This window comes from Netta rufina, assembly GCF_964035555.1.
Source record: "Netta rufina genome assembly, chromosome: Z".
NCBI lineage: Eukaryota > Metazoa > Chordata > Aves > Anseriformes > Anatidae > Netta > Netta rufina.
In genome coordinates this window covers 5,433,734-5,448,079 of record NC_140126.1, presented here as the reverse complement: position 1 = coordinate 5,448,079, position 14,346 = coordinate 5,433,734, and the positions used below count along the sequence as shown (strand labels likewise).

Genomic DNA, 14,346 nt, shown 5'->3' with positions numbered 1-14,346 from the left:
TGTGTTGATACAAAACCTGACTTGTGACTGATTTGCATCTCACGTCACAGGCCTTTTTCTCTGTGATTCATAAGCTGTAGCATTCCCATTCATAACCCTACAATACCTCCACAGCATCTAAACAGCTGGAAGAATAATACTGAATTCTTAGCTTCCTTAAATGTATTTTTGGCATCTGGAAAAAAAAAAAAAAAAAAAGGAAGAAGAGAGCCAGCACTCTGTGACACACCAGCTCTCCATAGGACATGCTTGGGAATCACTGTTAAGTGTTTTTCAGTTTCCCAGGTGGGAAAGCAAACCAAACATCCTTACTAAGAGCCTGCTATATACAGAGAAAGATTGACATTGCAGAATTTCTTTTAATAGACTTGAATAAACCAGGTGTGGCACTAAAAATATAGGTTATCTTTACAGAGGCAATGCAACCTGCTTTGCATATGGGCAGACTGGTGCTGGCAAGACTTACACTATGATAGGTACTCACCGGAACCCAGGACTCTATGCCTTGGCTGCCAAGGACATCTTCAGACATCTGGAAGCATCACAGTCAAGGAAGGATCTACTTGTTTTGATCAGCTTTTATGAAATCTACTGTGGACAGCTTTATGACCTGCTAAATGGAAGGAAGAGGTATTGAAATTAAAAAATGTACTGCTATAAACCCAGGGTTATGAATCAGTTGGTTACTGTTTATAAATCAGTTTGTTACTGTTTCATGTGATTACCTCTAGCATATTACCATGTGTAATAAGTTGTTATCTATTTAATTAGGGTTGTTCTTAGGGAATCACACATACTTACAGGAAGGCAGAAACTGGCACTAAATACTGTTGCATTGACAGGACACCTAGTTTGTATTGCTTTGGGACAAAAATAAGTAAGAATAAGGACCTATGACTGAGATATAAACTCATATGGTTTTGCTTACACTACAATAATATAATAGCTGAACATCCCATAGGTAGAAAAAGAGCCTTCTTGTGACCAGAAGTTCTCATGCTAGCCATTGTGGAGTCCATATCTCTCCCTCCTCAAACATAACCCCTGCCTTTTCCTCTTGCTGTGCCAGTGGGGCTGCAGTTCCAGCCAATGCTATCTTGGAATGTGCTGTCAATGTCCCACTTGTGCTTGACACTGCAGAGTCCTTTGCTGAGGACTTTACTGAGCTCCTTTACTGAGTGCACCTCTGCAGGTGATGCTGCCACCACCCTCAGCAGTAGCGCCTCAGCCCCAGATTTGTTCAGATGGATGCATACTCGCTTAGAGGAGCTTCATCTGAAATGGAAACCAGGACATTTCAGTACATGCTCGGTGTAAAAAAAGCACTGTGGCTGAAAACTCTAAATACAACAACAGTCAGTTAAGATTTTTGCAGTGAAATCTTTTCAGAGTGGTCTTGAAGGAACATTCCCTGTCATCTGGAGGCCTTTAGCATCCTAGAAAGCAGTATCTTGAGTGCACACTGGCAGACTCAAGAGGGAGGCTTTCTGTCTTAGGGAGTGAACATCTATTCAAGTTCTCAATTTTTGCACAAGATTTAAAAGCAGTTCTACAGAGTCAGAGTAAGCCAGCTATACTACATGTCATTGAAAGAGGAGATTAAGCTTCCTTCCATGAGGCTCATGCCTGTATTCTTCCAATATACAGTACCGCTTCTGTGTGATTCATGGCAGAGTTGTTCTGGACTCTGACTCTATGGCTATGGGAGCTGCTTCAAATGCCTGTGCAAAAATCTTGGGAACGTGAACAGAGCATGACTTATACAGACTGAACTTCCTACAGAAGGTCTAAGATGCAGTTCGAGGAGAGACAGGAACTCTAAAATGTAGACGTGGTAATTTACTTCTCTGCTTGATTATATTCCTGAACTGGCAGAAATGCAGTGCTACTTTCTCTTTAACAGTGAAGTTTCAGTGGTAGATACTGAAAATGAAATAGCTCTTTATGTCTGAAATTAAACAAATGACTGTGATAGCTCTCCTTTAATCAGTAGTCTTGATTGTTCTTTTTATATAGCCTCATAGCACTGGAGTGTATTTTCATTGCTGCTATTTAGGAGTTCAAAAATCTCGTTTCTGTGATGTTTCATTTTCAGACTGTTTGCAAGAGAAGATAGCAAACATGTTGTTCAAATAGTTGGACTCCGGGAGGTCCAGGTGGACTCTGTAGACCTACTTTTGGAGGTAACCTCAATATTTGTCATTATTTTGTCTTCTGCAGCCTTATTTATGGATTTGTGAGATAAGTCATTTGCAGAGAACATTGTTAACTGTTGTGTCATACATGTGGATGCTTCTTTTTAAGGTTCTGAAGTTAGTAACCTCAAGCAGAACACGGAGGAGCACTGTTAATATTTCCTTAATAAGTAAGCATGGTGGGTCAGCGTGACTTGTGTTAGCGACACACAAGCTGTTGATCTGCAGCTGTTGCTTCTGCTGCCACTCCTTATGGAAAGATCTTTGCCAAGAAACAGATTGCTGTCACTATTCCAGAAATTAAATAACATTCCAGCAAGGGATGCTGTAAGGTGGATCTTTGTATTTCTCCTAGTGTGACTTCTTTGGCTTCTCTGAACATTTCTGTATAAAAGATACATGGGAGTGGGACAAAAGATAGAAATTTGTAAATTAATAGAACTAAAAATCAGAAAATACTTAAGAAATATTGAGCTAAATGAAGATTTAGACAATGCTTAGAAAATGATGGGTAATAGCAGCTGTGTAAAATTAAGATCTTTAAACAGTAGCTGACATTCAGCACAAGCAAAGCTTTGGTTTTCCTTCCCTGTCTGGCTAAGCCCAGCAAGAGCACTGGGAAATTTTCTGCACTGTCCTGCAGCAAGCAAGCTGGCTAAATCTGTCTTCTGTTTAGCTTAAGTTTGAACAACTTAATTCCTTTCTCAGTAAGGAACTGTAAATTACAAGCGCCTGATAGTGTAATTGACTCATTAAAATTGGCACGGTGTTCTCACTTATATTCCATTTAACTTTGTTCTTTATCCTCATTAACTCCAAGCTTCAGGACATGCTGGCGATGCTTCTGTAAATTAGAGTGTAAATCTGCTATGAGGTTGATTAACACGTTCCTCTATATTATCACATTGCACACAGAGAAGAGCTATTAAATGACTTTATTCTCATAGGTATCTCAGCAAAAAACTAATTTTATATTGTCCATAGGCCCTTTTGAACACAGAAATGTCACTAGCTTGACTCAGAGCTTCTGAATTGTCTGCAGCAGATACATGGGAAGAGTCTTGAATACATCCTTAGTTATTAAATATTCATTGATGTTGGCTTTGGTTCAGAAAATCGCTGCATTTAGCACTAACATAGTGCTTGGGAGCTGCAGCAGTTGGTTAGGTTACTGTTTGAGAACTGGCCACTGAAAGGCATAAATAATGCACATCTGTCAACTGAGAACATATTGATTTTGGTAGATAATATTTAAATTTGTTCTTAAAACCAGAAGCAAAATTAATGACTCTGTTTTATGAATGTCCTGCTGCAGCTGCTGCTAGACTTCTAGCAATAGTCCTTAAAAGTTTGCAAAAATGAATTATCCAGAGTTAGATCTTGAAAGAGCATTTGCTCTTTTGCTCTTGATCTCTTAACTTTGTTCCTTACTCCTGTAGTATAATTTCTTTTAGTTATTGAGATGTAGAAAGGTTTTGGCATTTTTATATAATTTTCTGGATAACAGTACCCATCCTAGTGCATGAGAAGGGAGGGGGAATTTGTCAATCCCACAAATCTCTTAGATTATCTCTGCAATCTTTTTCTTTTCTTCCATACATTTGTTTTTTGGTTTTATAGTCTAGATATTTTGCAAATCAGAACGAGTGTGCAATGCAACAACTTCTTATCTGCAGTATACTCCCTAAGTTCAGTAGTGTTACTGCAAACAAATCCATATCCAAAGTTCTGACAGAAACATTGGAAGGGATCCGGTCTTACTCAACATCTCCCTTGTACCAACATTTCAAGGCTGTAATGAAGTATTGCTCCTAATACAACTTCATCTTATGAGGGCAAAATCTCTTTCTGACAGACTGTGCTTTATTTCCCTCATGCTTGGATTTTGTCCCCCTTATTTTGCAGGTGATTTTGAAGGGAGGGAAAGAACGTAGCACAGGAGCTACTGGAGTCAACTCGGATTCCTCTCGATCTCATGCTATCATCCAAATCCAAATTAAAGACACAGCCAACAGGACATTTGGAAGGTAAGTCTAGAACTGGGACTGCTCAGGACTGATGAGGAGATCAACCTCAGGGACATCAGGGAGGAAGACCAAGAGGAGGTATTGAGTTTGTGGCATCTGTGAGTTAAATCAGGAGATAAAATTCAAAGGGAATATATGAAATTTCATTGTCCTTTCTCTGCTCCAAGGTGTTGTACTTAACTCACAGCTGTGAGAGGATTGTCAAACTTGCTTGTAAAATTTTCCAGCGAAGAAATTTGTCAACCAAATCCATCCCTTCATCTTCAGTGTTAAAATGCTTTTCCTGTCTGGGGCATTAATCTGCCCAAAGGTAGGCGTCTACAGTGGAGACATCCACATGTGAGCTCATCACCTTTGAAGTCAGTGTAAATAAAGTCATTTCTGGGATCCAGTTCATCCCATTCTGCATAGTCACCAAAAACAGGGGCAAATCCATCTGACATAAAAGCGCTTCTCTCCTGTCTATAATTGACTACAAAGAGAGCCTAGGGTGACTAGCCCAGGTGGAGATGATTCCATTACAGATGTTTACCTTTGGTCAGAGGAATACTAGTACCTCATCTAACCCTCTGATAATTTGAGAACGTGACTCTTATGCCATCTGCACCAGACAAAAAGAGCAGCTTACTTCCTTTTGTAGCAGCCATTAAAATTGCAATTGTGTCTCTTCTCAATCATCATTTTTCCAGACTAAACAACCCCAAGAAATAGGTCTGAGGAGAGAGATCTAGAGAAATAGGTCTAGGTATCGATGCTGAGTGTCAAAAAAATGTGTTGACACACCCCTCCAGCAACTACAATGCAGTCTTGTTTCATAGGATCTTATTTTAAATACAAGGCAAAATGGAAGAGCCACAAATAGTGAAGAGAGGAAAAGGCAGACCAGGCAGTTTAGAATTAGAAGTGTATGTGGTTATTTAGGTGTGGCATGTGTGCCTTTTTTTTTTTTTTTTTTTTTTTCTGAAAACGAGGTGGAATTGCAGTGGGGAAGGGATCTCAAAATACGTCTGTAAGAGAAGTCAGAGCTCTGCCAGAAATAGGAGGACAAAAATGAAGATATGGTGCAACAGTCAGTTCAGTAGCTGGCACACAGAGCTAGTGAATGTGAGAAGGATTAATGGAGTTTTGGGGAAGAAAGGGAAAAGGAGCACAGAAAGCTGTGTGTATTATTTACTACACCAGCAATCTGTTTTTATTGCCCTGAATTTGCATTTGACATGGCAGTTGTCTGTTATACTTGGGGGAAAAAAATCAATAAATTTACAATTTCTTTAACTGTGTTCTTGGGAAGCTACAAACAGAGTGATTATCCAGAATAATGAATGTGCTACACTTTAAAGAGCTTATCTATTAAACTGTTGAGCACATTAAACTGTCAAGCACATTCATCAACAATTTTACTTTCTGTTATGATTGTCCTAGTGCCAGAATGCTCTGACACTCTGCTGCTGCTATGCTTATTTTGATGCTTCAGATACTTCCAGCAGGTGTTTCTCTTTGTTCAAAGGCAGTTATTGCTAATCATTCTTCAGATTTCAAGTGTTGCTTCTTTGTTGTTTATAAAAAAAAAAAAAAAAGGGGGGGGGGGGAAATAGGGGGGAAAAAAAAAAAAAAAGCCCTTAAGCTAAATGCAACTTTCTTGGTTTTTTGTGTGTGTTTTTTTGTTTTTTTGTTTTTTCTCTAGGATATCATTCATTGACTTGGCTGGCAGTGAAAGGGCAGCTGATGCCAGAGACTCAGATCGACAAACAAAAATGGAAGGAGCAGAAATAAACCAAAGTCTTTTAGCAGTAAGCTACTAGCATGTCTGAGGAGGGTTTTGTAATTAATTGATTTTTGGATAAAAATGAAGCATGGAATAATATGTATATGGATTTAATGGAGGGCAAAAAATATCCAGAGTGCTAAGTTTTTCCAGTTTAATTTGTCTCAGTTAATTTGACAATTTAAGAGGGGAAACATTTTGTGATGAAAATAAAGTCTTTTTGATTGATTCTTACAGCCAGTTGGGTAAACACAGTATAGAAAATGTTGCTTATAGTATGCCAAGTGTCTCATATTTTATGTAGAAAGTTTGTCCCTTTTACTTCCAGAGAATATTGGTTTGGGATTACCATATATGTTTCATAAAAGCACATCTGCTGTTCCTTTTGCTTATTTCGCCACTTGAACTCAGACTTCTCTATCAAATCAGGAGCAAAGGGCTTAAATGCTCGAGAGCCCAGGGACTAGCATGCAGATGTGGGAGAAAAAGGAAATAATGCATTCTTAACACAAACCATCTTTTCTTATAAATGTACACAAATATGTTAAGAGGGACAAGGAGCAGAAAAATGCTATTTAATAGACCGCAGAAGCACCTCTAATAGAAATTGTGCAGAAGACTTTGCACCTCCTTTAATTCAAAGGAACAAAGCTCACTGATGACTGAGGACTTCTCTAAGTGAGATGAAGGTGGTTTGCAATCAGTGAGTATGAGTCAGCAGTGCAGAAGTTGCTGTACACAGCCATACATTGTATATGCTTTTAGCATGCAGTAAATAGGTGGCTTGCTCTGTTTTGAGAATGGATAAAGCTTCTCTTGCACAAAGACCATCCTGCTGTGGAATATTAGCACTCAATACTGGGAGGTAGCTTGTAAAGTGAATGTGTTTGCATACTTCGTGCTTTCTTGAGTACTTACTGATGAATAATAGAGTCATGGGGAATCAGGACCTGAACAGAAACAATTCCTGAGGACTGAGGCTTTATGTGGGTTTGTGAGACTGTCTTAAAAGGAACTTTAAAATCAGTGTGTGCGCTTTTGCAGAGTAAGTACCTAGGCCGTCTAGAAGTAGTGGCTGAATTAACTATAAAAGGCATCGTTGGATAAGTCTACAGCCTGTGAAAACTAGCTCTGTCTTTCTTGATCATAATGTTCTCTTCTAGCCTTAAAATACAGAAAGTTTATATTTTGCTATTAGTTTAAATATTTGTAGTGGTTTCAGATAGAAGATACTCATATACTGCAATTATGAGAAGCAGGATAAAACGTTACAATAGTTTGATCTTGCTAGAGGTGTGATTTTTAATAAAGCGTGGTAAAAGAAAGGAAAAAGGTTTAATTTTAAGTGGGTATTGTTCCTTTAAATGTGGGAAGGCTGCTTCATGCTAGTATCAGCATCACCATGACAATACTGTCATCTGCTTATTTTTCCCATGATAAATCTTATGAATGACTTGTCTTGTGGCTATGCAGTCCACTTCTGCTGGTTTTAGAGAGCATTCAGGCTTGATATGCAGTGTGATGCTGTTCTGCTTATCCCAGTGGAAACATGGAAAAAAGCGTAAACCTCTGTTTGAAAATGACATCTTTTTCCAAAGCTGGTAATAAAGCAAGATGTTTCTTCAGGACTACCATCTACCTCTGTTGATGGTTGCTAACAAAGAGAACATCTGATGTGTTTTGTGAAAGGCATGGGTGTAGCTAGCAGCATGTTTTTTGCTAGTTTTAATTGAAGTTTTGTGTATAGCTCTTATTTACTAGCCTCTCAAAGGCCCACGTTGAAGTGTTTATATAGACAACCTGCATCTGTACTGCCTTCTGAGCAGGGCCTTAAACTGGGCTGGAACCCAGCTCCCCCCACAGCTAACTGGTGTTGGTTCATGTTCTTCCTGCTGGTGGGGTTTGGGGCTTTGCACTCATGTGAAGAGAAAAGAGATCAGCCACCTTCTAACACAGCCCAGCATACCCACACTTACAGTGTGCATGGATGGAATATCTAGACTGCAGATTAGAAGCAGTATGGGGAGGAAGAAATAAGCTTTTGTTTAGCTCATAGTAGCTCTGCTGTGAAAATATTAAATATTGCCAGAGTGGCACAAGAAATTTGCACTGCTGTTAACCAAACAGTAGTATTTCATTATCTTTTCAGAAAGGGGAGAATTTCTTTTAGAAGAACGGAATTTATAAGAGATAAAGCTCAGAAAGCTCTGTTCTTAGGATGTCACAGGTCTATGAATCCAGCGTACACCTGCCATGCAAGGTGCAGCCTGGTCTGGTGTACACCCAATCTGACTAAAAACTAGTTAGCTATGGTGCAGGCAGCAGCAGGCCCACAGTAGTGTGGAGCTCTGTGTGTGCTGAACATTTCTGTGTTTACCCAGACTTTTGGATATGTTTTATATAGCCCACAGAACCTGCAGGCTGGGCTGGGGATGCTCTGTGCTGCAGTTTTGCTCTCTGAATGCAGCTAAACTGCTGCCAATGCCTGAACTAGGCTGAAGCCGTTCATCGCTGTGTCAGCAACAAATTCCACTTGTGAGGGACACTGTAGGAATTACAGTGCATGAGGAAAATAGTAAATTCATAGGTAAGATTTGATGCAATTCAGTTCAGTGTTACTGTCAGCGTGTCACTGAAATATTTTTCCCCATTTTGCTTTTCTTTTATAGCTAAAGGAATGCATTCGGGCCTTGGATCAGGAGCATGCACATACACCTTTCCGGCAAAGCAAATTAACTCAGGTAAAAGAGGCAGAAAGGCAACGGTAGTAGATACTCCACTGGTGAGGACAAAATGAAAATTAAAAAAAACATTATGATTCCGTAACTGCTAATAAACCCTTGGGGAAAAAAAAGAAAAAAAAAAAAAAGAGAGAGAGAGAGAACAATGCATAACTCTTCCAAAAAATAATGTTGAAGATGTTCACAGGGTTGAGGCCAACTGCCACCTCACCCAGTAAGTCCTGGGGACTAGCATGGTAGTTAAAAACAAACAAGCAAACAAACAAACAGAAACCTAGCTTCCCCAAAAGTGCCCTAACTCCCGAATTCTGGGATTGAATCTTCATTGTCCTGAGTGAATTCTTATATGAAGAACCCTATGGACTAGTCATAACCGGATATTCATGTTGTGTATAACTCCAGAAACAAAGTCTTTCAGAGTTCCATCCATTTCCACCTACTCCATAACCAGTCTTGCATCTTCTGTGCAGTTAACAGTCACAGGATTTCTGATCAACATTTCTTCACTGCAGTTGTAACATATGTTTTGAGGAATAAAGCATATGGGCACCCTTGTGACACCTGTCTTGTTCACAGCACTGATTAACACTCATAATGATTTTAAATTGTAAACAAAGAATGGCAAGATGAATTGAGACGTGAAATAAAAAAAAAAAAAAAGAGGCAGTTACTATGCATCACCTGCCTGAGTTGTTAAACTGCCTCTGTGCCCATCGTTAATTTACAGGAAATGCAAGATGGCTTAGCCCAACTTTTCAGAAGTTCTGAGGTAAAGTAAATCACTTCCATAGAATCATAGAATGGTTTGGGTTGGAAGGGACCTTAATGATCACCCAATTCCAACCCTCTTCATATTTTATGTTACATAAGAGCTAGCATATGTTTAAGAAAATATATAACTTGCTAAGAATCTTAAACTTATTTTTCCTTCTAATCCTAGGTACTAAAGGATTCTTTCATTGGCAATTCCAAGACATGTATGATAGCCAATGTATCACCTAGCCACATAGCTACAGAGCATACCCTGAACACTTTACGATATGCTGACAGGTAGGTGATGAATCTTAATCTTGTCAAAGTGAAAAACACCAAGAAAAAGGTATGGTTTAATGTTTGTAGTTGTGTTGGAAATGTTGACTTAAGTAGGAAATGCAATTTTCACAAAGCAATAAAATCCTTACCTGTTCCACTCTTACACTGGGTCTTGAAATTCTCCAGGTCTTGTAAATCCTTCCTGATAACAGCTTTTAGTGGTGAAAATATCACTGTGCTCCCTTTAACTGCAGCATTGCTAACCTCATCGCTCACACGCTTTGTTTTGTACTGTAGTTCTGCCTCAAACATGCTCAAGTCCTTCGCCCTCCCTCCTACACAGCAGGACATAGATTGCAGGCTGTGCAATGCTGGGGTTAAGAGGACAAGAGATGCTTAAGGAGAAGAGGAATGAAGGAAACAATTGAGGGGACAGGGTGATGCCAGTTAAGCAGCCCTTCGCAATTGCACTGATGGGTCTGATCCAGGAACAGTATAGCCCTGTACACATGTCACATGAGCTAATTAGCTCTACTGCAATTACTTCCAAAAGCTCTAGTTTGTGTCTTGTGGGACTATACAATGTGCTGTGGAGAGCACTGGTTTGTTTTGAGATAGCACTGTGCCATGCAGCATTATAAAGCATGGAAATGAAACCCACTTCCACTGAAATAGAGGCCATCTTCACTCCTTTGACCTGTTATGCACTGTTCAAGGAAGCACTTCAAAACACTGCTACAGACCTTTCCAGAAGTTCAGGTGTTTTGATAGAGGTGTTCTGATGCCTGCCTGGATCACGGATAATTAAAAGAGAAATCATGACATTGACTTCAGTGTTTAGTCTGTATTAGTTTGTTCTGAAGACATGTTATTTATCTGAAAGCATGACATCTCAAGCCAATCTCATTTTACAGGGTTAAAGAGCTGAAGAAAGGGATTAAATGTTCTACCCCTGTCACAAACAGACGTCGGACAGCTGGAAACGTATCTCCAAAACGTGTCCAAAACTCTCCCTCTCTGCCACCTGGTGAAAAGAGCTCTCCAAAGAAAGTAAAGCTAGGTCTCCAGCACCCTTCGAGTGCTACAAAAACAAAGACGTGTCCTGCAGCGCTCCAGCCACCCAGTGTCTCTTTTACCTCTACCCCCAGGGGAGTCAACAAAGGACATGCCTACAAAGGAAGTCCCAGCTCACTGTGGTTCCACCACACTAGTCCAGTTAAGGGATTCTTACGGATAGGACATCCCCTGAAGAAGAAAACTGATGATCTGTCCCCCTACTCTGAAAAGAACCCCACTGCGAAGGATTTTGTCATCAGAAACACTGGTACAGCAGAAACAAAAGAGAGTGGCCAAAGAGATAAGTACATGCAAGACAGACCACCTGTCCAGTGCCTAAAAGTCCAGACAGTGCAACCTGTGCAGAAACAGCTTGTTTCTAGAGATGATTTTTCCTTTGGAGATGGAAATCTGCCTTCTGACAGCAGGCAGGAATGGGGAAACACCTTTGCTAAACCGTGCGTTGAAACCTGGACAAATCTGTCTCCATTTCAGAAGGAAAGGGAGGAACATTTACGCCTTTATCACCAGCAATTTCAGCAGCCACCTATTCTACAGCACAAACTGAACTACCAGCCTCTGGAGAGGTTTTTAACACAATATAAGCCCCAGGAAATTGAAGTGAAGCAGGAGCTGAGCCTTACGCCCACAGAAGCACAGAGCAAAGAGGGGATGCAGCTGGAAGATCTTGATGACAGTGATTTCAGTGAAGATTCTTTCTCACCTGTCTGCAGTCAAAACAATGTGAAGAGAAGAAACACCAACAAATGCAGTAAACATTCATTTTTCCTTCATCAAAGAGAACAAGGAACTGAGGAAGAGCAAAAAGGTCAAAAGCGACAGGATTTATTTTTTAAATATGCAATGCACTCGCAAGAACATGAACTAGACAACAGCTGGGATTGTAGCGAGGGCAGCCCAAAGATGGAGGAATCCATTAAAAATGCAGGCTGCAGCAAAACTCCATCAGACTGGAGCTATGACTTAGCTATGGAGTCCTCCTCAAGCAATACTGCGGAAAAACCTTGCTGCTTACAAGAAGATTCTGCTTGTAACTGGAAAAATAGCCAAGATTTCCTGGCTGATGACAAACAATACAAATCCAAACACAGGTGTTCAGTTTACTCCAGTGAAGTCACCTTGACTCCAGAAAAGGATACTTCAAACTCATATTCTTCCCCTGTATTGAAATCAGGAACACCAGAGTGCAAAGAGATTCTTCACCAGCGTGAGGAGAAGGAGGAATCTGCTCTGGATGGACAGGCTGCCGTTGCAGGAGACATTAAATGGAAAGCTAGAAAAAATGATGTTAACTGTTGTGGATCTCCCAGTTGTTCCTCAGAATTCACACCTGAGCTTGTGGCTCCTCTCCCGGTACCCCTTCTTGACTATGAGGAAACAGCGGATGCAGAAAACGTTTCTTCTAACCAAGAAAAGTCCCCCCGTGTGAAACAGCTGTTGGGCAGGAGCATACACAGGCCCCAGAAGAGGTTTGAGGAGGAGGCCTGGCAGTGCACCAGAAGCAGAGCTCTGACAGACAGCATGCTGGAGCTGGGCGAGCAAGTGCGTCGTGGTGGAAGACACTGCGCCCTGCAGCGCTGCCCGCAGGCAGGGGACAGGTGGCTCTCTCCTGGCTGCTGTGGTGTGAAGCCGTGCTGCTGCCTTCTGCGCTCAGGTTCATCAAATCCAGGAGTCGTTCCCAGCTCCCTCATTGGAAATGACCTGGCAGAAGCATCCACAGCTGAATGCACAGAATCCAGGGGAGAGAGAGAGGGTGCTTTGTTTCTTGGTAACAAAAAGTGCAAGGAGTACACAGATGGCAGACAGCCTGACGCTGATGTTAAAGGGAATACCATTAATTCAGGAAAACCGAACTCAAATCAAGGACTGAATGTTGAGCCTTGGGAAAGAAATGCTGAGATACCTGAAAAGAGCTTTTTTTCAGGTGCATCATGTTTACTCACTGTGGGAAATACAGATTATGCAGTCCAGTCCCACTCTCAAGAAAGCAGCCTGCTGCAGCGCAAGTCAGGACTGAGGAACGAGGACCTCAGTCATTCTGAAGAGCCAGCCAAGTCATCCTTCAGCAGTGAGGAAATAGGGTTGCTTAAGTGCAAATTGATGCAGACTATTTTTACACAAGAGGCTTTCGTTGCAGATTCAGGATCTGCAACCAAAGATACTAAGCCATTAGCAAATGCAAACAGTCCCTCCAACGTCAGCTCTCCGAGTGGTGTATCTGAGGTGGGAAAATGGCAGAAGGAGGCCCTAGAAAAGGCACAGTAAGTCTTGCTCTTCGCTAAAGTTTCTCACGAAGCTTAGAAAATCTAGACATACTGGGTAGATCTGCCCTTATTTGTGTATCATGCTCATATGCACTTTAAAAACTGATGGGAAATCAATCTATGAAATAATTATTTAATGAGATTAATGATGATTTATACTCATTATCTTGTATAAATATATAATTGCCTGTTATTTAGTGATATTTTAAAATCTCACAGGAAGCCAATTATTCTATTAGAGTTTCCTAAGATAATGTTACAGGAATTAATATTATATCATAAGCTGAAATTCTCAGTAACTAATTGGTTCCTGTAAGCTGTAAAGTACCTAAAATATATCAAAACCCCTCATCAAAAAGCAGGTGATAGCTGTTGCATCTGTGCAGAAAGGAAAACAGCTAGGGCAGCTAGTCAGGCACTGAAGATCTGGATATAGAGCTGCCTCTGTCAGCTCCTGAGGACTGGCTTGCATTCACAGGACAGAAAATACATTGTTGGCCAGAGGAACTTACAGAGAGGGACAGGAGCACTACCTTCCCACCATGCCTGTTTTTCACCAAAATAGCTTACAACCTCACAGTCTTACCAGACATCTTTTGCTGCTCCATTTCCCTGTGGTAAAAAGCAGCACCAAGATGCACTCCTCAGTCAGCAAGGCCTTCCTGACCCAGAACCAGCACAGTCCACTGCTCTTCAAGGAGCACTGGTGTGCACTTCATAGAATCCCAGGATGGTTGGGGTTGGAAGGGACCTTACACACCACCTAATTCCACCCCCCTGCCATGGGCAGGGACACCTCCCCCCAGCCCAGGCTGCCCAAAGCCCCATCCAGCCTGGCCTTGAGCACTGCCAGGGATGGGGCAGCCACAGCTCCTCTGGGCAGCCTGGGCCAGGGCCTCACCAGCCTCTGAGTGAGGAATTTCCTCCTAACATCTAATCTAAATCTCCCCTCTTTTAGTTTAAAGCCATTTCCCATGTCTTATCACTCAACCTCCTGACAGAGTCTCTCCCCAGCTTTCCTGTAGGCCCCTTTAGGCACTGGAAGGCTGCAGTGAGGTCTCCTGGAGCCTTCTCTCCTGCAGGCTGAACACCCCCAGCTCCCTCAGCCTGTCTCCACAGGAGAGCTGCTTCAGCCCTCTGAGCATCCTTGGGGAACTTTAGATTTTCTCTAACAGCTCTGTGTCCTCCTTATACTGGGGGCCCCAGAGCTGAACACAGTGCTCCAGGGGGAGGGGTCTCATGAGA

The 14,346-nt window shown here is 41.4% G+C and overlaps 1 protein-coding gene across 1 annotated transcript in view; it reads left to right on the top strand.

Annotated features, from left to right (window-relative positions):
* The window catches only part of KIF24 (kinesin family member 24), a 31,416-nt gene that overhangs the window by 14,067 nt on the left and 3,003 nt on the right, over window positions 1-14,346 (top strand). The window contains exons 6-12 of the mRNA XM_084305432.1: window positions 415-630; window positions 2,096-2,183; window positions 4,101-4,222; window positions 5,907-6,012; window positions 8,657-8,728; window positions 9,669-9,778; window positions 10,675-13,098. Of these exons, the coding sequence (XP_084161558.1) occupies window positions 415-630; window positions 2,096-2,183; window positions 4,101-4,222; window positions 5,907-6,012; window positions 8,657-8,728; window positions 9,669-9,778; window positions 10,675-13,098 (3,138 nt within the window). The remainder of the gene's footprint in view (window positions 1-414; window positions 631-2,095; window positions 2,184-4,100; window positions 4,223-5,906; window positions 6,013-8,656; window positions 8,729-9,668; window positions 9,779-10,674; window positions 13,099-14,346) is intronic.